The 26751-nt window shown below is 41.5% G+C and overlaps 1 protein-coding gene and 1 long non-coding RNA gene across 4 annotated transcripts; one reads left to right on the plus strand and one right to left on the minus strand.

Annotated features, from left to right (window-relative positions):
* Nucleotides 1–3595: 3595 nt before the first annotated feature.
* TPPP2 (tubulin polymerization promoting protein family member 2) lies at nucleotides 3596–8276 on the plus strand. The gene is made up of 4 exons (XM_001379380.4): nucleotides 3596–3702; nucleotides 3867–4126; nucleotides 4810–4963; nucleotides 7939–8276. The coding sequence occupies exons 2-4, from the start codon at nucleotides 3954–3956 to the stop codon at nucleotides 8122–8124; spliced, it is 513 nt and encodes a 170-aa protein (XP_001379417.1). The 5' UTR covers nucleotides 3596–3702; nucleotides 3867–3953; the 3' UTR covers nucleotides 8125–8276.
* Nucleotides 8277–10034: 1758 nt separating this feature from the next.
* On the minus strand, nucleotides 10035–26751 carry LOC103103877 (uncharacterized). Of its 3 annotated transcripts, none has more exons than XR_008914837.1 (3): nucleotides 25324–26751; nucleotides 20015–24169; nucleotides 10035–13684 (listed from the first exon to the last, which is right to left on the minus strand). It is a non-coding gene; the product is annotated as an uncharacterized LOC103103877 (long non-coding RNA). The 3 variants fall into 3 exon arrangements; XR_008914838.1 differs by having other exon boundaries at nucleotides 20015–20233; nucleotides 24002–26751; XR_008914836.1 differs by having other exon boundaries at nucleotides 10035–10653; nucleotides 13394–13684; nucleotides 20015–26691.

Genomic DNA, 26751 nt, shown 5'->3' on the forward strand with positions numbered 1-26751 from the left:
AATCTTGAATTAGGTTGGAAAGTAACTCACTGTCCGACCATCCCATCGTCCTGGCGGGGGGAGAGAAGGGACCAGGGAGGGAGAGGTGACTTGGGAGTTCCAGCATCTAAATCCGTCTCTGGGTCAGAATGACTCAGGGAGAACCTGATAAGGGGCCTAGGCAAGAGAGGGGAGGGATGAGCAGGAAATTTCCACCAGAGATTTGAGATGGCTCCCAGAAATGAAGGTCCTCACCTCCTAGGAAAAGACAACTGTTCTCCTGAGATGGGATCCCTCGTCTGAGGTGAGCCGTTACCAGGGGAGGAACAGCCCAATTGAGGCTGCCCCTCCTTTAATTCCTCCTGTGTCCCCATAAATTCAGCAATCTAAACTTATCTTGATTGAATAAACGCATTCACTAAGATCCCACTACATGGGGAACTGAACTAAATGTATTCAAGGAATATATAATTCAAATAAATAAATAAACATTAAATAAGAGCCAATTTTGTGCAAGTAACTAATTAGCACTAAGCAAATATATATATATGAAACCCAGGGCTTGAGAACATTTGCATCAGATTGCCCTCATTAGTGAATTTTTTACTCAATACACCCTAAGAGTTTGGAAGAGATCTTGTCCTTCCTGGTTAGGATATCTTACTGCCCCCCACCTCTATGTGTAGTCATAGACTGCTAAGTAATCAAGCTGCACCAAAACTCTCTTCCTTTTATGCAAATAGACTTGAACCCTTTGAAGTATTTAGTTGGCACAGTAGATTGAGCACAGGACCAGGAGTCAGGAAGACCTGAGTTCCAATTTAGTCTCCAATGCACTGTTGTGCATTGTCCTGAGCAAGTCACTCAATCTGTTTGCGTCAGTTTTCTCATCTATAAAATGGAGATAATAATTGTCCCTATAATAGCTAGCATTTATATTGTGCTTGCTTTATTCTGAGCACTTTATAATTATTTCATTTGATCCTCACAACTTATTTTACAGATGAGGAAACTGAGGCAAACAAGTTTTCCTAGGGACACCCAGCTAGAATCTCCAGCCTGATTTGAACTTAGGTCTTCCTGACTCCAGACTTGGCACTTTTTAGCTATTGTGCTTCCCCAAAAGATAATTATAAAAAACTCTTAGTGATTTGCCTGTTCCAATAGATAGAATTCAAATCCAGCCTCACATACTTACTAGCTGTGTGACCCTGAGCAGATCACTTAACCCTATTTGCCTTATTTTCCTCATCTGTAATATGAACTGGACAAGGAAATGGCAAACTCCAGTGTCTCTTTTTCAACAAAACAAGAAGGTTGGTAGTAGGAATAGACTCCACCTTGTAGAGGTTCAATCAACAAATATTTAATATGCTTTTAGATCAGATACCTGAATAAGAATCAATACCAGGCAGTCAGAAATAAGAGTCGCAATTGTGATGTGGACTATTAGTGCTGAAGGGGATTCTAAGGAAGAAATGAATAACGCTACGTTGTGGAGAGATCAGAAACTGAACCTTAAAGGAAAAAACAAGTTTAAACAGATTGGGAAATAGCAGAAGCCAAAGTCTAGAACTTAATGGACATAAGGCATTTTGTGGAGAGAGTAAATAAACTAACATTCTTGGAACTGAGAGGGTTCATGTTGAGGAGTAATGGGAGGTTTGTTTGGGGTCTTATTTTTTATTCAGATCAGTAATTTCATCCATTTGTTGTTATTCAGTCATGTCCAATTTTTTGTGATTGTGTAATTAGAATTTGCTTCCCAGGACTCTCTTTCCCAGCATCCCATTTATGTATGGATGCTGGGAGAGTCCTGGGGAGCAAATTCTAATTACACTTATGGACTTGTCCATGGGGTTTTCTTGACAGATACTGGAATGATTTGCCCATTTCCTTCTCCAATGTGTCCCCATTTTATAGATGAGGAACTGAAACAAAGAGGGGTTAAGTGACTTGTCCAGAGTTACACAAGAGAGTAAGTGTCTGAAACTGGACTTGAACTCAGATCTTTCTGACTCCAAGTCCGGTGTTTTCAGACACTATACCATCAAAATGCTCCAATTTCACCCATTTAGGGAATTCCTAATGTGGAAACCTCTTCCAATGATGAAAGTTCAGCTTTGAAAGATTCTAACTTCCAGTTTTAGGGTTGCCTAGAACGTTGAGATACCTAGAATGTTGTGACTTGCTCCAATCACATAGCCAATATTGGCTCCAAAGACAATCTTTTATCTATTGATCTTCTTAAAATATTTGAGTCTTCAATTTAAGGTCCTTGAATGCCAGGATAAGGAAACTGGAATTTATCTCATAAGTGTGGGGAGAACCATTGAAGGATTTTAAAGAGGGAATTGACAAAACCTTGGGAATAGGGACTGGACATGACTTCATTAATACAAGGAATTTCTTTAGATGAAAAACCCTGCGGATGGGTCCATTTCTGCAATTTATAATCATAGACATCTGCCTAAATCAATGGTGTCAAATTCAAACATAAACAGGGGCAACTAAAGTGTATATAAGGATCCCTGCAGGCTGCATATTGACTTTTTCAGGAAACCACCTATAAATATTACCTATATTCTATTGTTCTATTCTAATATTCTATATTTCCATATAATATTCTATAATTCTAATATTCTATTTTTATTTATTTTGTCCAATATTTCCCAGTTACATTTTAATCTGGTTCCTGGCTGGTATTAGAAACCTCTGGCATAGAGGGCTGAGGGACAAGTGATTTATTTACCTAGAGTGGCCCAGCCAGAATATGTCAAAAGCAGGATATGAACTCTGGGTCTTACTGGCCTAGAGCTAACGTTTCAGCTTTGTCATCTGTGTTTTAGGCAGATGAATTTGGTAAGAATATAGGCTCAATTAGAAGTGAGACTGGAGTTGGAAAACTAGGAAGGAAGCTATAGCAATAATCTAAGTATGGTTGAGTTATAAGGTTCAAACCAGATCAGTGGCAGGAGGAATGGGGAGGAAGGGTAGAATTTAAAAGACACTAACAAAGGAAGCTGGGCAGAATATATTATCCCAATCCTGCCATTTATAAGATTTCTGTTCAGAAACAAGGCCAGAGGGAAATCGTTAAGGAAGTCCACTGACTTAAGGAAGAGCTCGTGAGAATTAAGCCCAGAGAATTTTACTCTATCCCCAATTCCAGTTCTGATTCAACTTGATGAGCCAGTCAATCCAACTCTGACACCTCCTTCCCTAATCAAAGTTGCCCTCTCCAGACTCTGAGGTTCTCTTTGCTTGGCTGTACAATTTACAAGAAGGGCAACATTGCCCTGAAGTAGACCCGTCCTTATCTCTCCTTTCCCTAGTCTCAATAACTGGCCATAGGGAAGGGCATGTGGACGCTCAGGTCAGGGTCCAGAGGAGTAAGCAGCCCAGCTTGGCAGAATGTGGTCAGTTTGGTTACTGGGAAGGTCAGTGGCGAGGCGGAGGGACAAGGTGTGGGGATCAGGGGTGATCCTGGGTAGCAAGAAAGTGACCAGTAGCCACCCAGCCATCCCAAAGACTGAATTCTGGGGTGTCACCACAGTGATGTCATAGAAACAGTGATGAGATCACAGAAAACCATCTCCTCTCCCCAGGTGCCCATAGTCCATACCGTCTTCACAAAAGCACATATTTTTCTCCCTCCCCAGCATGCATACATCAAAGAGCTAAACACCAAGGCAGGACCAGGCATCATTTGGTCCCTCTTAGGTGGGAAGTCAAAAGAGGGAGGAGGGTTGGTTAAGTGTCTGATTCTGGGAAGTGGTTAAGTTGGGGTTGGGATAAAGAAAAAGGGAAGAGGAACAGTGAAGAGAGGCTTTTGGACTCTCTACTACCTCTGCTTTGATACTCATCCCATTAATGTCTCTCTCTAGGCTTCCCCCTCCCCCTCCTTCCCCTCCCCTTCCCCTTCCCCTTCCCTTTGTCCTTCCCCTCCATTTTCCCTATCTGTCCCCTCCCCGATGGCATCAGAAGCAGAGAAAACTTTTCACCATTTTGCTGCCTATGGAGAATCTTCCTCCAGTGGCAATGAAATCCACAACAAGAACTTTTCCAAGATGTGTAAGGATTGTGGCATCATGGATGGCAAGATAATCACCTCCACTGATGTGGATATTGTATTCAGCAAAGTGAAGTGAGGAGCCCAATGAAATCTAGACTATGAAAGAAGCGGGAGGGGCAGAGGAAAGGAGAGAAGGGGAAGGAAATAGCTACATCTAGTCAAAGGAGCAATAAGATAGGACAGACACTGGGGTATACTGGAATGGGGAGATAGAGAAGAAACTTTTTTTTAAGTTTTTGTGTCCCTAAGGCCTAGCACAGTGTCTGGCATGTGCTTAATATTTAAATGTTTGTTGAATGAATGAATGAATGAGGCAATGAGGCTTTGAATTCAGATTTCCTCCTTCCTTAAACCTGGATGATTCGATTATCCCCATAAAGCCTGAGCTACAGTATAATCACTTTTTGTGTGCCTAAGGTCTAGTACAGTAACTGGCATGTACTTAATAAATACTTAAATACTTATTGAATGAATGAATAATAAAGCATCGAGGCTTTGAATTCAGATCCCACTCCCACCCCCTTCTAATCCAGGACTCTTAAATGATCCCCATGAAGCCTGAGCTCCATATTCACTTGCAGATGTTACACAATTAGACCAGAGACTCTGGGATGTTAGAGCAAGGAGAGAAGTTTTAGTTTAGGCTGATAGATCTAGGAAAACTGATTCTGAGGCAGGGGGGACGGAGCTTCAAGGGAGGGGGGAATAATAGGAGTGTTTATGTACCAACACAACTGAGCCCTTATCTGTCCCAGGAAAAAGAATGCCCGATCCATCAATTGGACTGAATGCCAGATGGCTCTGAAGGAAATGGGCCAAAAGAAATTCAAGGATAAAAGCCCAGAAGAGGCATTGCAGAGTATGTTTGCCCTCATGGTAAACAAAGTTCCAGTGGCTTCAGGAGTGACTGTAAGTGACTTTGATCTGGACCTCAATCCTCTCAACCCCTAGCCTAGAATCCTAGAATCTCAGAGCAGAAGAGACCACAGAAACCCAGCCACCCCTCATGCCCTCCCCCTCTCAGCCCCAGCCCTTCCTGAAGAACTCATTCCAGCTCAGATAGCTCTAGTTGTTTTTAAGAAGTTTCACTTGACTCAGATCTGCTTCTTTCTTTGTGGCTCCTACCCATACTTCCTAGCCCTGCCTTCCCAGGCCAAATAGAATAAATCTTATCCTGCTTCTACACAATAATCCTCCTCCTCTTCTTCTCCAGGCTAAACCTCTTCAGTTCCTTCATTCGTCCCTGGCGGGGCACAGTCTCTAGACCTTTACTTTCTGGTGTCCATAACTGTGTGGAATGTTCCAATTTTGTTGGAATGTTCCAAGGCAAAGGACAGAGGCTGTCACTCTCCCTCAATCTGGACACTGTTCTCCAGATCATGTACTTCAGGGCACACCCCTCTTTGGCTGCTTTGTTACCACCCTATAGTCCACTTGAGTCTGTATTCTTCTAGCATCCCTACGTCCTTTTAAAATTCACTTTTAGTTTCAGCTCCAAATTTTCTCCCATCTTTTCTTCCTACCTTCCATTGAGAGGTTTTTTTAAAGCAGAAATAAAACCTATTGCAAATATGTATAGTTAAGCAAAACACATTCCAACAGTAGCCATGTCACATATACACATATGTGTCTGTGCATATGTAACAGATATGTGTATGTGTGTGTTTGTGTATCCACATACTTCAGTCCTCACCCTGGAGCCAATTACCTCCCTATCTGGATGTGGACAGCATTTTTCATTGAGTCCTCTGGAATTGTGACGAGCCTCTGTGTTGATCAGAGTTCCCAAGTCTTTCAAAGCTTCCCATTCGTCTTCGCAACATCACTATCCTTGTATAAATTGTTCTGTTCGCTTGACTCTCTGTCAGTGCATACAAGTCTTCTCAGGCTTTTCCTAAGCCATCCTCTTCCTCTCTTCTTTTGGCACAATCATATTCCATCACACTCATATCCCATAATTTGTTCAGCCACGTCTATGACTTGTTCATGTGAAATTCTTTATAGCCAGACGCCCTCCATTCTATCCTTATTCATGCAATTGAGTTTTTGCACCCAAGTGAAGGACCTACTAATAAAGGCTTACGAGTAAGCTTTCTCTTCTAACTCATTTCACTTCCCAAGCATGACCCATAGCCTCCTTCAGACCTCTGATCCCTACCATCTGTCAGACCTGCCTCTACTACCCTTGGCTCCTGCTCCTTCGATCAGCCCTCTACAAAACCTGGAGCAAGAGTAGCGCTAAAACACCCATGAAGCAAGGTGTTCATCGTCCAGGCACAAGCCTGAACGCGTGACAAACCGACTGTTAAAACAGAAAAGTCCTCGGTTTATCAGATTAAAGCCTCTTGATTAACTTATTAGGGCACTGAAGCTAGTCCCATAGAAGGTAAGCTCCTCAAAGGCAGACATTCTGATGTTGGCCATTGTCAGTAACTAACACCGTCTCTTCTTGCAAATCGGGATAGGGCCTGGGGGGACTTGTGACATCTTTGCTAGAGGGAACTTCCAGGTGAGGGCATTCCCTTCAGCCCTCTGCACGTCACCTCTCTTCCCAGACAAGGGCTTGTCCTGAACGCAGGACTCATCACTTCAATTTGAATCTGAGAATGGGATGGGCCATCAGAGATCACTAGTGTGGAAGCCATTCCAGAACATTCCTCTACAAAAACCTCCACCAGTCATCATTCACATCTCTGCTTCTATATCCCCAATGAGAGGGAATTGCTTCCTTGGCCTGTGCAGCTCGTTTTTTAATAATACGCACCCAGGGAATCGTGCATCTTTTTAAAGCCAACAATTATTAAACCCTCATTTATTCGAAGAACATTGATTTAATTCATCAAACTATAGAAACGAAAACCTAACTAAACTTTTTTTTAATTAACTAAAGTTTACTGACATACATAAGCTTTACAAATGAAACCCAAAATGCCAGGTTTTTTCTGAGGCCTTCGGGTGTGTCTTGTCACACCTGGCACATACTATATACTCATGCCTATGACACACTCCCACAGAATCAAGTGAAGCCAAATTCTACCTCTTGACTTTCTCTCTCCACTAATTTCTCCTAAAATTAAAAAAAAAATTATCTTCTGCAGGATCATCCCTCAGCTACTTGAAGACAGCTGTCTTTATTTATCTCATCTCACACCTATCCCCACAATCTTTTCTTCAGGCTTAACACCTCCAGTTTCTTTAACTGATCGTGTTATGTCATCTCCAGTCCCCTCACCATCCCAAAACAAATGGCACATTCTAACCCATACGCTAACTTCCCTGTCTTATCTTGGTTTCCCTACCTCGTCTTTCCATGCTGTCTAGCCTTAACTCTTCTCACCCTATGCTTCAGTGGGTCCCTCCCCTGTAAGAGCATCATGTACATTTCCAAAGGGACCTTGAAAGGAGGGGGGGGGGCATGTTAATAGCTCCTTGGATAAGTAGCCTATACAGAAGATTCTTTGTACTAGAGAACTCCCAGAACTCCTTCAACTTATGCCTGGGTAGAGGTCTTCTTATCTACCCTTCTCTAACTTCAGCTAAGGGATTATAGCCTAGTGGTCATCCCCTTACACAGTGATACAGAAAATGATGATGATGATGATGATGTTGAGAGATAGGGAGGGAGGGAGGAGGAGAGAGGGAGAGAGAGGGAGGGAGAGGGAGAGAGAGGAAGGGAGAGGGAGAAGAAAGAAGAGGGAGGAAGGGAGTGAGAGAGAGGGTGAGAGAGAGGGAGGGAAGGAGAGAGAGAGGAGAGAAGTAAAAAAGAGGATGATGGATCTGGGACAACATGTGTGTATGTGTTTGTGTATGTTGGGGGGAGGGGAGGAGATAGAATTGAGTAGAAAGAGGTCTAATTCTGCCTTTGGGTATCTATGATTTTACAGAAAACAGTGGCCGTGGGCGGTGTGGATCGTTTGACAGACACCAGCAAATATACAGGTTCCCACAAGGAACGCTTTGATGAAAGTGGCAAAGGGAAGGGCAAAACAGGGCGGGAGGACACACATGAAAACACTGGCTACGTGGGTGGTTACAAAGGTGCTGGCACCTATGACCAGAAGAAAAAATAGAGGCCTAACTTGCCTTGTACAGGAAATGGGGAATAAGGAGAGAGTAAGCCTTCCTACTTCCCCCTCTCCATCATTATCTTCTTCACCTTAGCTCTTACTCCATCACAACCAGGGAGACAATAAACATCTGTGTGTGCAGCAGCCAAAACAAACTCAACTGCCTTCTGCTGGCAGTGCCAGGAGGCAGGCTGCTTCATCCATCCTGGGGGTGGGGAGGAGGGGTGGAATGAGGGAAGGTTCCCTATAAAGATAGAATCTAGACTTCCCTTCCAATTCCCCCTCACAGGAGAATAAGATAGGGAGCAGCTTCCATTATATTTATCCCCTATTCCTACTCAACCCAGTCTGTCTCTGGCTGAAATCTCTTATTTATAAAGTCTTTGGAACTCAGGTAAAAGGGTATGGAAGAAAAGCCAGCTTTGAGTGCAATCATTGCTTCCATTTTTCTCATGATACACCTACCCCCTCATCTCCTCTAAGAGATGTCTCAATTAGCCTATAGTCTAATAAGTAAAGATAACACATATTTGGTTTTGGGGAGCCAAAAGGATGATGAGATGATATATAGAACAGTGATGTGGCCTTTCCAGAAGCAATAATGCTATTGATTTAAACAAAAAGTAAAAATTGGAGATGGGAGAGAGTGAGGTAGCAGGCAGATGGTAAGAGATCCTGGATGGCTGGCTGGAAGGTTGACTATGAAGGTGAAGCATGACATGTTCTGACCACTAGGACCCAACAGTAGGTCGATTGGGCAGTGTACCCTTGGTCACTAATCACGATGACTGAATCCTAGTGCAGTCAACTATAAAGCCATCCATCCAGGCCATCTGGCCATCTGCCATCTACCGCACTTCCTCCATCTCCAATTTCTACTTTTTACTCAAGTTTAACAAGGTTAAATTCCTGGAAGTATAGGAAGGGGGGAGATTAGGGATGAGAGATCTAAGGTTGAGCTACTGGTTCAAATGGGGAAAACTGGAGGAACAAACAGATGTCAAGTTGCCCTGAGTAAACAGTTGGATGGGATGTGAAATGTTCTATACCTGTTTATGAATAATTCTAATTTAAATAGTCCTCCCAAAACTTCACAGGGAAGGGGAAGGGGTTAAGTCTGTCTCAGGCCTCATGGTTGTTTGCCATGATTTAATCAGAACTCCATCTTCAATTTGTCCTTCCCCAGCCAGAATAGCTGTTTCTATTTCTCAGACCAAAGTAACTGTTTCTTACCCATTCCCAAACCCCAATAAAATATATGCTATACTTACTCTAAGATAACCAAAGAGACTTTAATCTGTAGTGAACTTTGGTACTTCACCCACACATCCCCAATGATCATTCATTGACTCCTGGGTTCTTTGCTTGTGGTGGTGATGGGAGATGGGGCACCATCACCTTCATAAGTACATCATAGTAAGATTAAATATAAGCCACACAGCTGATAATCGATAGAGCTGAGATTTAATGGAGCTGAGATTTAAACCCTTTTTTACACTGTTGTTCCATGCACTGTTGTTCCATGCATTAAAATATTAATGCAATGAAACACCAATTCTTTACCCCCAAATTCACTCAGAAGCCAAATTTTTTTCACAGAGATTACATTGTGATGCCTTACCCCCAATTAGGGAGTACTCTGCATTTGAAACAGAAGATCCCACCGTTACTGAAAGAAACAGTGAAGAGAGCCTGGCTTCTAATGAGAGGGAGCTATGCTTCCTTTTCCCATTCTCTTTAGCTCAATAAATGCCCATCCTGATAAAGACAAAAAAAAATTTTAACTTTTAAAAAAATTTTTTTCAAATACATGTAGAAAAAAAAAACATATGTCATCTGACATTTTGTGATTCAGACTTCCTCCCTCCCCTTCAGCCTCCCCTAGCCAGTAAATAAATAGTCTGATACAGGTTATACTCAGGATGTCATGTAATATTTATTTCCATATTTTTCATGCTGTGAAAGAAGATACATACTGTACATACAAGAAAAAACTCATGAAGGAAATAAAGTGAAACATGGCATGCTTTGCTCTACAATCAGACTCCAACAGTGCCTTCTTTGGTTGCAGACAGCGTTTTTCATTGAGTCCCTTGGGGTTATTTTGAAACCTTGTTTGGCTGATAATAGTTTAGTCCTTCACAGTTGATCATTGTACAATATTTCTGTTGTATGCTGTGTTCTCCTGGTTCTGTTCACTTCACTTTGCATAAGTTCATCTAAGTCTTTCCAAGTTTTTCTGAACTCATCAGGTTTGTCATTTATTATGGTACATAGTATTCTATTACAACCATATAGAACAACTTGTTTAGCCATTCCTCAATTGATGGACATCCACTGGGGACAAATGATTTAGAGCTTAGCTTCTTGTCTGTGGTCTTCTAAAAGGGGGGAGCAGAAAGGTACTTGATGTACAACATAAACCAGGTATGAGACAAGTACTTTCTTCACAAAGATTTTGCAAGAAACTGTCTTCTATCTAGAAGCTTTCTTCAACCCCCTCATCTCAGGACTTCTGGACCTCTAGACCACCTAACGTGTTAAAAGAGAACAGTACCTGCCATATGAGAGAGTCAAAGCTTTTCATAGACTCCTGACTAATCAGTCAGTGAGGGGATTGCTTTGTTATTTCAGTGCCTACACACTTCATCTTTGAATCCTATACAAGGGTGAGCCATCTCCAACACACCCAAGGGTTGAGTCAGTATATGAGATCAGCAAGATTAAAGAGAGGAAACTTCCTGCATTCCCAAGAGGATGGCCCTCATTACACTTAGAACAAAAAGTCTTGGGTTCTAGTCCCACCCTCAAGTTCTGTTATGACTTTGGACAGGTAGCAATCTCCAAGGGCCTCATTTTTCTCTTAATAAAATGGTACTAATAACATAATAAAGTCTAAATCTTAACTATAGCCATGGAGTAGTGGATGGAAAGCTGGCAAAGGAGGAGTCACACAGAGATCTGATAACAAGTTCTTCCTCCAACATATATTGGCTGTGACTCCAGTCACAACTTTTCAGTGCTCTAAAAAACTCTAGGACTCTTTTAAGAGTCAGAGAATGTGACAACCTAAATCAGCAGAAGAAGATTCCTCATCTGGAGGCTCCCTATTCCAACAAAATCACAGGTCCAATCCTCTGTATCTCCAATAATTCACAGGATGGCTATGAACATCAAATGAAACTATGTAAAATAAAACACTATATGAATGCGAGTTGTTTTTATCAGTGTGCCTAGCATATATTCAAATATTAATATTCATTGATTGATTGGATTAGATTTCACATGCCTCTACTAATTGTAATTTGGAGAGACAGCTCTAGAGGGGATAAGAGATAATCAAATTATCAGGCCCTGGCATTCATCTAGCCTCCAACAATTATTTTTGCCCTCTTCCTTCACATCCATAAATTAACTCCTGCCATTTCTATTACTGACATCTCTCCCAAATTCCCTTTATCATTCCCACAAACATCTTCTTTAAAAAAACTCTTACCTTTTAACTTAAAATCAATACTAAGTATTGGTTCTAAGGCAGAATATTAAGGGCCAGGCAACTGAGGTTAAGTGACTTGCCCAGGGTCACACAGCTAGGAAGTATCTGAGGCCACATTTAAACCTACATCCTCCCTATTCCAGGCTTGGCTCTCTATCCCCTGAGCTACCTGGCTGTCTTCCATTTATTATCTTAGGATAGGCCCTTAATAGTCTCTGCCTGTACTTTATAATAGCCTTTTAATAGTTTATCCCAACTCTCTACTACTACACCACTACCAGACTAATTTTATATACAAATCAAGTAACTGGCACCTACATAGCACTTCAATATCTACAAAGTGCTTTACATATATTCTCTCTCATTGAAAACCATTTTTTTGGTGGATGCTAGAGGAATTACGGTCATTTTTCAGATGAGAGAATTGAGGCTCATAGAAATTAAGCCATTTACTCATGATCATACAGCTAACATTGCCTTCCTTACTCTTCTGCTCCCTGTCCCATTAACCACAGATCTACTGGAGTCAATGTAGAAGAGAGGTTGTTTGAGGGACCTTCTGAGGGGAAAAGAAAGAATCCCAAGGGAGAGGAAAGAAGAGGAGACCGAGCAGAGGGGGAAATGAAGGACCTAGAGAGGAAGGAAAGGAGTTTGTTGAATTTGAAGTTCTGAAGGCTCCCAGATCTGTAGCTACCCCAACACTCCCATCCCTCTCAATTCTCTCGTACCCCTTCCCAAGATTTCAATATATATCCAGATAAATAAAGCAGGCTGGTCCATGGTTTAAAAGACTTCCTCTTACTCTATCCTACCCAAACTCACAAATAGAGAGTCGGTTAAGGGATCCAGAGAAAGAAAAGAGCAGATTATATATAAAAGGAAGCCTAATAACTAGAAAGAAAGGAAGAGCCTGGGAATTGTGGTTTGTGTGGTTAAAGAGGTAAGAAAGATGGAATGGGAAGGGGATCTGTGACCCCAGGATGAGTTTGAGGGGGCTGGGTGCTTCAGAGACTGGATTGCCAGTGTCTAGCAAACAAAGATACTCTTTGGAGGAAGCTGAGCAGAGAAAGAAGTAGTGGGGATAGAAGGTGGGGGCTGGGGGGGAAGAGAGGCCGGCCAGCTGTTGTCATGGTGCTGGCCATGGCTCTGGGCCTCTTGCCAGTTTTCAGGATCCGGCCAAGTGAACAGCCAGCCTCTGCCAACTGGATGGAGTTAGCTTCATAAGAAAAGGGGGGAAGGGAAGGGAAGATTCTGTACTCTTAAAGAGGGTGAGGGGCTATATCTCTGGGTTAGAAGATCGGCTGGGGGCACAGGCTTGGACTTGCCCAAAGAGTAATGGTCAATTTCCTGATGGTCTATGGGGTAACTGTTATAATCTTTATATACAGACAGTGGGGAGTGGTCTGGGGCCCTTGGAAACTCTGAGGAATGATCTGGTTTCCTGGAAACTGGCTTGGCCTGCTTTGTTGTCATAGGAGGGGTGCAGAGGGCAGGGGGAAGACTTATACTCCACAAGCAGGGAACAACAGCCTGACCATTGTTTTGCCAGGGATCTGAGCCTAGGTTTCCCCTAACACTTGGGTCCCTCCCAGTTCTACCTTTAGAGGAGGCCAATGATATATATGAGGTCAGCATTGTATTTTCTGGAACAAAGTGGGTAGAGTCTTTGCATGGAAGTGGTTTCATTGTATTGGCAGGTGGTGGGTAGATCCCCGTTTTTTATGCTTTTACAGGTGGTAAGAGGAAAGGCATCTTGGCTGATGGTGCAATACTCACAGAAGTCTTCACAAAAGCTGTCAGAATCCTTTCGGGTGGTGGAAACTCTTGTCCAGTGGTGTGAAGCACATAGTGGACCCTCAGGCGGTGCCTCACCTTTCTCCTTCCTTTAACATAGGACAGTCAAGACACACTGAAGTAGCCATGAAAACCTGTAGAGAATGTAGCCTCAGGATAGTCCGTGTGCAAAGCATGGAAACTTTTGACTGAAGAGGATGTGAAGGAGAGGAAGGTCACAGCTGGTACCAGGAGTGGCTGGAAGGACCAGAATCCTGACCAGAAGTGTCTTTCCTGTAGGGGGGAAAAAAGAAAGGGGGATTTGGAGGGAAAAGAAAGAAATCGTATCCCCTTCCCCTGAAATACCTACATTCTCCTCCCCAAAGTCTCAGCACCAAAGTCTTCTCTTTCCTGCTTTCCTCTCTTTATTCAGGCCATTCTCCTTACTCAGACTAGATCAGCCCAGGACCCCTCTCCTTACCCAGTCCTTAAGTGGTGGGTTTGGATAGAAAAGAATCCACTGGTTTTTTGGACTAGGAATCTTCTTTGGGTTTTTTGGGTTTTTTTTTTTTTTTTTGGTCCTCTGGCCCAAACTTCTGATCAAAACAGGTAAAGTAATATGAAAAGAGAAGACAGAAGAAGAGCAGCCAGATCCTATCTTCCTCCAGGGAAGAGGTGGCTAAGGACAGCTTCAGCTCAGGTCAGTTGGGAACAGTAGGGAGGTAGAATGAAGGAATGAAACCACTCGGAGTCTGGAGGTGGACCATTGACTTGGAAGGTTAATAATTGGAAATCTGGTTAAGGAAAGGATTCAAAAGGGGGTTGGATGATTGAGGAAGAAGGTCAAATAGAGTATCCTGAACTCATGCATCCTGATCAAATGTGGGGCCAGCAGTCAACACTTAGTGATTCATTCTCTGCACCATCTTTCATCTTTCCTCTGAGCCACCCTGTGGGCCCTGTTCCCCAAGAAAGGTGGATCAGAAAAGGGTGTTTGGTTTCTAGAGAACAGAATGCTTTGTGGATCTAATTTGGTAGGCACAAAAAATGACTCAGAAACCCCTTCTCTCCTACTCTCTGGGGCTTGCCTGGAACAGTGTTATGTGAATTTCCTATTTAGAACTCTAGGATCAGAAACATGTCTTTAAAGACTCTCTTCCATATGGCCCCTGAGATCATGGCACTCAATCTCTTCCTACCAAATTAAAACCATTTGCCTGATATCAGAGTCTGGATCAGAACTTCTAAGAAATCTGTTAATGGGCTCCTGATCTACCTTCCCACCCTCCCCTTTTGCTACTTCAAAATGCATATGGGTAGGAGAACCATGGGGTATATAAATCAGCATTAATCCTTGGGCACCTGAAATCTCTCTCTCTACCCTCTCTGCACCTTCCTCAGGAAATAATCTGGCAGTTTCACTTCTTCTATATAGTCTTGGGGCCAGAGCTTTTAGCTATCAGAGGTCACCCCCATGCTGAGGAGAGTGGCTAGACAGGAGATAGATGAGGAGGCCAACTGCTAAGGTTCTACAATTTTGATTTATCATAGGCACCACTGGGTGTTATTTTGCCCCCTTTATACCAGCATGCTTTGGAGAAAATACTATTTGGAAGGCTTCCTATCTTTTTAGTAGTTCTCTGAACCTGTACCCTGATCCTGTACTCTGAACCTGAAGCTTCTGGTCACCAAGTCATTGTTCTTATTCAATCTTCTTCTGCCTCTCCAGCAGCCACAATCTTAGGGAACTTCAGCTTAGAGGCTTGTTCACCCAGCCAAGTAGGGACAAAACTCTGGAGAGGGAGCTAACTTGCCATTGCCTTTAAGCCCCAATATGAACACCTGAGATAAATGCAGACATCGATAGCCAGGTGCTTGTTTGAGCTAGAGCTCACTTATTATTTTCCCCTCTTAGTGTAACAGTTAAAATTTAGGGAAACTGAGGCAGGAAGAAATTAGTTTCTCTCTGCAAGGAGTATTATCTTTTTTTGAGGTTTATTAAAGGTTGAGGATTAAAGAAAATACAAACAAGAGAAGCACATGCTGGGTGGGCCATGAGGCCCACCCAAATTTCACTCACATCATGAGACGCGTCTGTTTGCCAGCAGAGCCAGGAAGAGAAACCGACCTCCGTGGGTGGAGACCCTCTAAATAATCATTTTGCTCTTGGCCCATTTGAGAATTCAGTGAGATTACAAAGCACTCTGGGAGCTAGCAAGGACTCCTGGGGAATGGAGTCCAGAGTTCAAATCTCAATTTTACATTTCCCCCATTTGATCCTCTGGGAAGAAGGACTTCCCCAAAGGATCATAAAAACATGATCTATTTAAAGATTACAATAATTTGAGGATAAGATAAAAAAAAGAACAAAACCAGTAACTGCTGCATGGCTGAGGTATGAGATATATGAACCAATTGGTAAGAGAAATTAAAAAGACATCAGAAAAAATCCAAATAAAAAAAGAAAATACTGGATGAAAATATAGACTATCAAAGTCTTATGTGTAAAATTCCAAGTAAAAAGAAAAATAAATCTATAACAGGTCCTTGAATCAGGGCCCAATCAAAATAATCTAAGTAATGATGCATTTACACAGTCAGTAGCCATGCATCCCTTCGTGGTCGCCAATTGTTGTAGTGAAAATATCACCTTTGAAGATTGTTATAATATTAAAACTATGGCCACCAAGGAATTTACTTATGAAATTCCTAAAATGAAACACTCAAGTCAGAATGGAATTTATGGTGGTTTAATCACAATTGGGAGTAAGAAAAAGGAGAGGGAGAGAAGGAGAGAGGAGAAAAGAGAAAGGGGTTACTCAACCTCTGGCCAAGCCAGAGGGAGATCAGGCCCAAAGGGCCAAGGTAGAGAAGAAATCAGTCCTTGGCTCACATGACCGACCTGAAGGGAAGCTGTCTGCAGGCCTCCTCCCTGCTCAAGCTACTAGCACCAACTCCCCTCTAGCTCTGTCAACAGGAAGTGAGCAAATTCCAGAGGCTGCTTTCTACGTCACTTCCTGTGCCTCACAAGTGCCAGTGGTGGCTCAAGCTTGGCTTAGGACAGCCCAGGTGGGCAGTTAGTTATTTCTGATTTGCCATTGACTAGCACATGCCCATGTAGTGTGAGTGTGCACAATCCTGGGTGCTAGACCAAGCAAGATGGAGATTTTTAAATTCACATTAGGGACCATGATTGGATTAAAGCCAGTCATAGAACAAGGCTTCCACCTAACTGTTCTGTCTCTTCAGGCAAAATCTCTTAAAGGTCAAATCCAGTGGCCTTTTTCTCAGCCCTCATCCTTCTTGATGTAGCCTTTGACACTACTGATCACAATCGCCCTCTTTCCCCTTAATGATTTCTTCTCTCTAGGCTTTCAAGACTCTGTTTTCTCCTGGTTTTCTTACTGCCTATTTCAGACTGCTCCTTCTGGATCTCCTTTGCTAGATCTTCATCCAGGCCTCACTCACTATCCATGTACCTTTTACAGGGTTCTCTCTGGAGCCTTCTTTCATATTACTTCATCTCCATGTCAATTGTTTTCCAAATGAGATATTTCACATTTTCTTCTATTTTTTTTTTCATTCATTTAACTTTGTTTTATTGTTTCTTGATGTCTCACACAGTCATTTGCTTATACTACTTCATCTCATAAACTACCATGGGTTCAATGAACTCTATTCTGCTGATTATTCAATCTACTTTATCCAGCCTTACTCTCTCAGCTGACCTCCAGTCTCACATCTCTAACTACCTATTAGACATTTAAAACTCAACATGAGTTAACAAATCTGAATTTACAGTTTTTCCTCCCCAAACCTCCCCCCTTTCAAACTTGTCACTGTCAAAGGCAACACCATCCTTCCAGTAGCCCCTCACAATCTAATTGTCATCCTTAACTTTTCACTATCTCTCACCTCTAACATCCTGTCTATTGCCAAGGCTTATTGAAAGTGCTCTCAACAGCTCTCTTTAAGTGAGGTGTTCTTGACAGCTCCTAAAGGGTAGGTCTGAACACATCACTCTCTTACTCAATAAATTCCAGGAGCCCTCCTGTCACCAATACAAAATCCTCTGGTGTTATTCAAAGCCCTTCATCATCTTGCTCTCCACTCCCTGCTTTTCCAGTCTTCTTACACCTTACACTCTTCCCATGCACTCTTTGATCAAGTGCCACCAGTCTCCTGGCTTTTTCTCAGGAAAAGTATTCCATCTCTTGGCAGTGGGCATTTTCTCTGACTTTCCCTCATGCCTGGAATACTCCCCTTATCTCCGCCATTGGTTTCTGTGGCTTCCTTCAAGTCCCATCTAAAATCTCACCTTTTACAGAAAGCCTTTCCCATTTTCTCTTATTTGTGGTTATTCATTCATTCAGTCATCATACACATCAAGAGTAAACAACTCTTCCAGGACCCTATTTTTTTGTTGTTCAGTCATTTTCAGTTGTGTCCAAATTCATGACCCCATTTGAAGTTTTCTTGGCAAAGATACAGGAGTTGTTTGCTGTTTCCCCGTTTTATAGATGAGGGATCTGAAGTAAATGGGGTTAAAGTGACTTGCTCAGGGTCACCCAACTAATGTATCTGGGGCAAGATTTGAACTCAGGTCTTCCTGACTGCAGGCCTGGCACTCTATCCACTATGCCACCTAGCTTCCCTCTCTTACTTATCCTGTATATAATTTGTGTCTATATAGTTGTTTGCATGTTGCCTCCTCAGTTAGATTGTGAGGTCCTCGAGGGCAGGGACCTTATTTTGCCTTTATTCCCCTCCCCAGCACTTAGCACAATGCCTAGCACATAGTAGGTATTTCATAGATGCTTATTCCCTGACTAAATACTTTTACATCCTCTCTAGGCTACAGCTTCCTAGTCTCCTAATCCTCCATGATAGTTGGTGGTTGAGATATCCTTTCTCCATTTCTCTCCCTCCTCCAAAAATAAATAAAAGACCATCACTCAAACCCCCCTCCTCCCCAAACAAGCCTTATTAGTTGTCTGTGCCCATCTACAGCTCCCCCTCCTTTTTCTTTTTTTAAAAACCTTACCTTCTTAGAATTAATTTCTTAGAACAGAATTTCTTAGAATTAATAGTGTGTAGTAGTTCCAAGGCAGAAGAGTGTTAAGGACCAGGCAGTGGGGATTAAGTGAGTTGCTCAGGGTCACACAGCTAGGAAGTATCTGAGGTCAGATTTGAACTCAGGACCTCCCATCTCTGGATTTGGCTCTCAATCCACTAAGTCACCCAACTGCCCTCTTCCTCTTTCTTTTTTCTGTCCCTCTAACTGGAATTTCACAGTTCCAAAAGGTTCTATCTTCAGTACATTATTTCCACCCCCAACTCTCCTCTTCTATACATTATCCACTTATTTTTTAGCTATGACTTCCCAAATATATGTCCCTTCCTAGAACCCTAGAGCCACATTTCCCACTTCTTAATGGACATTTGAATGTCCCACCCAAACCTTAAGCTCAGTGTGTCCAAAATCAAATTCATTCTCTTTTTCCCCAAACCCCTGCTCTTCTTCCTGACTCCTTAATTTCTTTCAATGCCCCTGCTACCTCCCTTGTCATCCATGCTCTAAACCTATATTCTCTCTGACGCCTCCCTCTTCCTCACTTGCCATATGCAATCAGTTGCCCAAATCCTTTTGATTTTGGCTCTGAAATATCTCTTGTAACCATCTCCTTCTCTCATTGACAGTATCTCAGTTCAGGCTCTCCTTTCAAGTCACTAGTTGGTGCAGTGGCTAACTAGAATTCTGGCCTTGAAATCAAGGAGAAAGAGTTCAAATCTAGCCTCAGATACTTACTAGATGTGTGGCCTCAGGCAAATCATTTCATCATTTCTGCCTTGGTCTTCTCATTTGTAAAGTGGAGCCAACTAACTAGGTGGTACAGCAGATAGCGTTCAAGGCCTGGAGTCAGGAAGGCTCATCTTCCTGAGTTCAAATTTGGCTTCATTCTATGTTTCTGATTCAATTTAAAGTGGAAAGATTTTCTTGGATGCTGGTGCAATGCCAATGAACATAGAAACATATGTTAATCAGTTAGTGTACAGCTAGCAGTAGGGTCCAAAATAGGAAGGGAATCAAACAATATCCAAATTCTGCCATAGTTCCCATTCTTCAGGAAGAAGATGTTCCAAATATGTAAAATGTAGAAAGTATTCCCAATTAGGTATGATGATTTAATAATGGCCTAAGATTGTCCTTTCCAGTATATACGATTTAGCATATAATACTTTATTTCCTTTTCAATTAAATCTTTCTCTTTATTTGGTATTAAGTAACAGAATGCTTTCAAGAAGAATAACAAATTATTTAGTGGGACAGTGGAATCTCCCACAATCCCCTCTAAGGAAAACTTCAATAAAAGGCTTCCTAAAAATAATAAGTAAAGTATCACTGGAGATCCAAACAGCAAGACAATTATGCATGCAAACAGCTTTGGGTTCTTACTAGCTGTGTGACCCTGGGTAAGTCATTTAATCCTGTTTGTCTCCGTTTCTTCAACTATAAAACTGATCTGGAGGAGAAAATGGCAAACCATCCCAGTATTTTTGCCAAAAAAAGAGTCACAGAAAGTCAGATATGACTGACAAAGTGAGGATAATAATAGCACTCACCTCCCAAGGGTTGTTGTGAGAATAAAATGAGATGTTTTTGTAAATTCATATAAACATTTACTAAGTGCCTTTTATTCCAGTGGCGATGAAGGTAGCTGAAGCAAGAGCTATGGAATGCCTTGAGCTTGGTCAGTCATTGAAAAGGCCAGAGTCATCCACTACATCTCGGGCCCTCTCCAGCTGTCCTGACTTTTGTCTTGCTACTGGACGTCCAGGCAACTGGAAGAGAGAATCTGAATGAAGCCTTTGTGCCTCTCTGCCTCCCTTAAATCTAATTCATTCCCAAGTCAGCACATTGCTTCTCTTCGGAAACAAAGGGCAAGCACCACAACATTAAGGTATGGGCTGGGAATACAGAAAGAGGGAAAAGGTAGTGCCTGCTCTCAAGGAGCTTACAATCAAATGAGGAAGACAACATGCAAGTAAAGAGCAATCTAAACAGGAATGTGCTGGAATTAAGAGAAATCGGGACTTAGTTGAGACTTAAAGCTTGTAAGGTCATTACTTAAGAGTAGAGGAGGCAAAGCATTCTGGGCATGGGAGAGAGTAAGATAAAAAAAAAAAACTGAAAAATGGAGTGCCTCATTCAAAGAACAGCCAGGAGGCCAGTGTCACTGGATGGAAAAGTCCTTATTGGGAAGTATATATGTGAGAAGATTAAGGTAGGTGGGAGTTTGGTTAAAAGGGGCTTTGAATGCCAAACTGAGCATTTGGTAATTTTGCACCTGGAGTTTATTGAATGGGGGAATGCCATGCTCAAACTTGTGTGTAAAGCACTTTGCAAATCTTCAGCACTCTATAAATGCTAGTTATTACTATTATTCTTACCTCCACTCCAATAGCTTCCTCAATGGTCCCCCTAATTCTACTTTCTTCCTTTCTAAGCTGTCCTTCACACTTCTCTCAGTTTAATCTTCCTCATTCTAGCTAGGAAATCTCGAGTTCAAGTTTCACTTCTGATATATTAGCTGTTTGACTCTGCAGGTCCTTTAACGTCTCTGTATTCCAGGCAGTCCTCTAAGACTAAAAATAGGTACAGAAAAGGTGCCAATCTGCACTGGTGTAGAGATATCTTTACCTGTGGTTTCCTGTGCCAATGAAACCATAGGTCTAGTCCCAATCCTTATCCTATGACTAGATTTGATCAAATTATACATCTACTTAAGCCCTTTAGAGGTTCCCTGTTGATTGCCATATAAAAAGGAGGAACAAGCACTGACTCAGATAAAGTAAAGATTCAACTCAGAGCAGAGATCTCGGGTTCAAATACTTCCTCTGATTCTTGCCTGCATTACCTTAAGGAGGTCACTTTACTTCTTGGACCTCCATTTCTTGAACTATAAATGAAGGGTTTGGATTAGACAGTTTTTGAGGCCTCTTCAATTTCTTAATCAGTGATTCTAAAATTCAAATTCTTTAACCTGGTTTTCAAAGCTCTCCAAAGCCAGAGTCCAACCCTGCTTTTCAGCCTTGGGTGTTATGAGTTCTACTCCAAAGAAGCCTGAGTACACACTCATTCCCTTAACCTGGAGCTCCCCACTGCCAACTCTGCCTATTGGATTGTAGCCATTCTTCATCCTCAAATGCCACTTTCTCCTTGATGTCCCAAGTTTTAAAAATGGTCTTTCCTTTTTCTGACCTTCTGAAGAAACTTTTTTTGGTACCTCTCTGCCTTGTCCCATAGTAAGTACTTAAGAATGTTATTATATTCCATTCCATGCTGATCTTGTCTGAATCTATACTAGAATTATCTATGTATGCATTGTATTTTGTGTGCATTGTATCACCTATTTTCATATTTCTCCCAGCATTTGCCACAATACATTGCCCAATATGCACTGAAAGTCACTTACATTATTTCCAAATTTTACTTGAATTTAAATAATCTCCCAATATAGATTCCACTTCACTAACAATTCTACTTAAAATGACTCCCTTCTTCCAATCTATCCATCCTTATCCCTCCCTCTCCCTCTAAACCTGGCCCAAAGATCACCTTCTCCTTGAACCCTTCCTTAACTCCATCTCACTCTTTTCACTTTTTCCACATCTTTTGGCATATTACAGGATCTTTTTGCACTACGTGTCAAACCCTATTCTTTACCTGTGCTATTATTTTCCTTTAAGAAGTAAGCCATGCCTAGCACTACCAGATCTCAAACTGTACTATAAAGCAGTAATCATCAAAACAATCTGGTACTGGCTAAGAAATAGAGTAGCAAATCAATGGAATAGATTAGATATACAATCTAAAGAGTAAATGACCTTAGCAATCTAGTGTTTGATAAACTTAAAGAACCCAGTTTTAGGGATAGATAAGAACTGACTTATTAACAAAAACTACTGGGAAAACTGGAAAACAGTAATGCAGAAACTAGGTATAGACCAATAGCTCACACCCTATACCAAGACAAGATCAATATGGGTATATGATTTAGACAAAAAGAGCAACACCATCAGTAAATAGTTAGAATATAGAATATATTCAGATCTATGGAGAAGGGAAGAATTCATAACCAGATAAGAAGTAGAGTACATTATAAGGTGTAAAATAATTTTGACTATATTAAATTTAAAAGGTTTTGTACAAACAAAACCAATGTAACCAAAATTAGATGGGAAACAATAAACTGGGAAAACATTTTACAACAAATTTCTCTGATAAAGGTCTCATTTCTCAGATTTGTAGAGAACTAAGTCAAATTTGTAAGAATACATGCCATTCCCCAATTGATTAATGGTCAAAGTATATGAATAATCAGTTTTCAGATAAAGAAATCAAAGTTATCAATAATCATATCCAAAAAATCACTCTTGATTAGGGAAATGCAAAAATTAAAATAACTCTGTGGTACCACCTCATACCTATCAGACTGATCAATATGACAGTAAAGAGAAGTGATAAATGTTGGAGGGGATGTGGTGAAATTAAGACACTCATGCATAGTTGGTAGAGTTGTAAACTGATTCAACTAGTCTGGAGGGCTATTTGGAACTATGCTCAAAGGGATATAAAATTACATACCACACTATAATACCACACTAGGGCTATGTCCCAAAGAGATCCAATAAAAAGAAGAAAGGACCTACTTGCACAAAATTTAGCAGCTCTTTTTGTTGTGACAAAGAATTGGAACTTGGAGGGCTATCCATCAATAGGGGAATGGCTGAACAAAGTTTGTATATGATGGTGATGAATACTATTGTGCTATTTAAAAAAATAACAATGAACAGGATGATTTCAAGGGGAAAAAGGCTTAGAAAGACCTACATGAATTGAAACAGAGTGAAATAAACAGAACCAAGATGACATTGTACTCAGTATCAGCAATATGGTACTATAATCAATTCCCTTCTTCCAAAGACTTAGCTACTCAGCAATACAATGATCCAAGACAATTCTGAAAGACTTCTGACAAGGAACTGTTGGAGTCAGAATGCAGATCAAAGCATACTATCTTTCACATTAGTTTGTGTTTTTATTTTGGGGGTTTGGTTTTATATGATTATTCTCTAATAACAATGAAAAATATGGAAATATCTTTTGCATGATAATACATGTATAACCAAGATCAAATTGCTTACTCTCTCCCTAAGTAGGGAAAAAAAGAAAGGGAGACAATTTGGATCTTATAACTTTAGAAAATATAGTTAGAAAAATGTTATTACATATAATTTGGAAAATAAAATATCTTAAAAAAAATAAACATGAGGGCAGCTGGGTGGCTCAGTGGATTGAGAGCCAGGCCTAGAGATGGGAAGTCCTAGGTACAAATTTGGCCTCAGACACTTCCTAGCTACGTGACCCTGAGCAAGTCACTTAACCCATTGCCTAGCCCTTGCCACTCTCCTGCCTTGGAACCAATAAGGCAGAAGATAAGGATTTAAAAAAAAATAAAAATAAAGTACTAGGCTATGAGTTGAAACTTGGAAATCTTATTTTGTTAAGGATTCTGTTGCCCATTAAAGGTGATGTTATTGGCCTACATTTAGTAGAGCCCTTTTACTTTGCACAATCTTCCCAGAAGCAGATTATAGACATCCAAACATCCTTGGTGCCAGTGGCAAACATCTGTCAAATGGCTTCCCAGACACTTGTGATTCAAGCTGTCATTGGGCAACTCCCAAGTTTGACTTCTCATGAAGAGTCATAGCCTGTTGAGAGATCATAAGCATAAACTTCAGGGCATTGCAGAAATCATTGTCTGAGAGTTTAAAAGGACCTCAGCAACCATGCCTGAAAAGGTATACTCTCTACAGAAAGCCTGAGATGTGGTCACCCAGCCTGTGCTTGAAGACCTCCAATGAAGGTCACACTTTCTCCCCAGACCTATGCCCTATCCCACTAAGCAAAATGGCCAAATCAGTTCAAAGTACTACAGAACAATCAAGAAACAGTCTCTGGACCCCATCCTAAACATTTGAAACCCTTATGATTGCTGTGCCCAGAGGTATGAAATTGATTCAATTTCTTTTTCCTTTTCTTTAAAATGTGTTTCTTTGTTACATTAAAGTTCCCAAGCCTGCCTCTCTCCCTGCCTTTCTCCCTCCTCTCCCTGAACTAGAGAAGGCATCATTTGACAAAGATAATATGTATATATATATATATATATATTTATATACATATTAATATATATATTTCTTGCGCATTGTTATTTATCTATTCTTTCTCTGGAGATGGACACGTACAAGTTATTCTTCAAACATTGTTTCTGCTGCTGTCTATAATGTTCTCTTGCTTCTAATTATTTCCTGACTTTTCTCTAGTAATGCATAGCAGTGATGGAGCTCTTAGAGTAATAAAATAATGAGGCAGTTCTCCTACCTATAGACTGCTCCTTCTCAGTCTCACTTGCTAGATCCTCATCCAGGGCACACCTTTTAACTTTCGGTGCGCCACAGTGTTCTCTTCTGTGCCCCCTTCTTTTCTTTTTCAATGCTACTCTACTTGACAATCTCAGCAGCTCCATCTCTATGCTGGATAAGTAGAAGATGACCTCCTACAATCCCATCCCCAGCTGCCTATTAGACATCTCATACTAGATGCCCAGTAGACATCTTAAACTTACCATGTACCAAACTGAATTCATTGTCTTTCCCTTCAAGCCTCCCCCTTTCCAAATTTCCCTGTTCCTGTTTAAGACAACATTATCCTCCCATTACCCTTGTAACATTCAAATTATCCCAAGTCCCTCCTCATTCCAGTCCATTTTTCATTCTGCTACCAAAGTGATTTTCCCAAGAGAGCAAATCTCATCATGCCACCCTCCTGATACCACCTTGCTATGCAATAAAAGTAGGTCACTTACCATCTCCATAGTCAGTTAACCTTTCAAAAAAAAAACAAAAAAACCCAGTATATATAAGATTGAATCTAATCCTTCCCTGATAGACCATCCATGTCCTTAGGGTTTTCCTACAAACCTGCCTTCACAGTACCACAGTGCTTCTCCCGCTCTACTTTTTCTTTTCATTGCAATAAGGTATATAGCTGGCTGGATAGAGGAGAGTAAAGGGATACATTCAGGAATCGAGGTGATTTCAAGATATGGAGAAAAAAAAAAGAATTTTTTAATTCAGATTCGTCTCAGAGGAGGAGATGGCAGTCCATTCCCCGTGTCTCTGACACCACCTCTTTACCCCCCACAGATGAAAGCAATAAGAAACAGCTGCTCTTGGCCTACCATAAAAAGAGGCAGAGCTCCACCTGGCATGGGTTAGGATTTGCACAACACTCACCCCAGCTCCTTTAACTGCCAGCTGCGGGCCTCCTGGGGAGAGCCTGGGCCACCATCAGCGACACTGCCAGTGGGATGGGAGCAGGAGCAGGCCAGCTCTCTCAGTTCCCATGCCCAGAGGCAGCTTCTTTTCTGGCCCATTTTTCTCTTTTCCTCTCCCACTGGTGCTGGCCTCCTTCAGCCCTCCAGGACCTTTCCACCTTGGCCCACTGCCTTACCTCCTCTTGGTCCCCCATCCTTGACATTTTCCCTCCTCACAGAAAATACCCTTTAAAAAATACGACCGGGGACAAATGAAGGGGAAAAAATAGATCACACTGAACACACTTCTTCAGAGCTAAATGTTTGTGCAAAATGAGCTGACAACAACGACCTCAGCCTGGGATCCGGATAAGCCAAGCAGGGAAAATCTCCCTTTGCTAGTACAACCCAGATGGTGAGGAAGGCAGGAGTGAATATCTGGTTTACATATGTCTAGGTAATGGATTCAATTTCCCATTTGGATTTTAATGTGTAGGCAGGCATACAGAGAGAGAGAGTATATTATAATGGATAGAGAGTCAACTTCACACTTGGGTTCAAGTCCTGCCTCAGACAAATACTGGCTCTGTACTGACCAAGTTATTTAATTCCTCAGCCTTGCAGGCAATTCTTTACAACTAAGTTGCAGAGACATAGCTAATACAGAAATGTTTTGATGACCCCGCATATATAATCAAAATCAAATTGCCTCCCTTATCAAGGAGGGGGAAAGAATGAAGAGAGGGAGAGAATTTGGAACTCAAAAAAAATTTTTTTTTTTTTTAATTTAAGCCCTTACCTTCTGTCTTGGAATGAATATTGTGTATTGACTCCAAGGTAGAAGAGTGGTGAGGGCTAGGCAATGTGACTTGCCCAAGGTCACACAGCTAAGAAGTATCTGAGGCCATAGTTGATCCCAGGAGCTACTATCTCTGAGCCTGGCTCTCAATCCACTGAGCTACCTAGTTGCCCTTGAAA

This window comes from Monodelphis domestica, chromosome 1 (assembly GCF_027887165.1).
Source record: "Monodelphis domestica isolate mMonDom1 chromosome 1, mMonDom1.pri, whole genome shotgun sequence".
NCBI lineage: Eukaryota > Metazoa > Chordata > Mammalia > Didelphimorphia > Didelphidae > Monodelphis > Monodelphis domestica.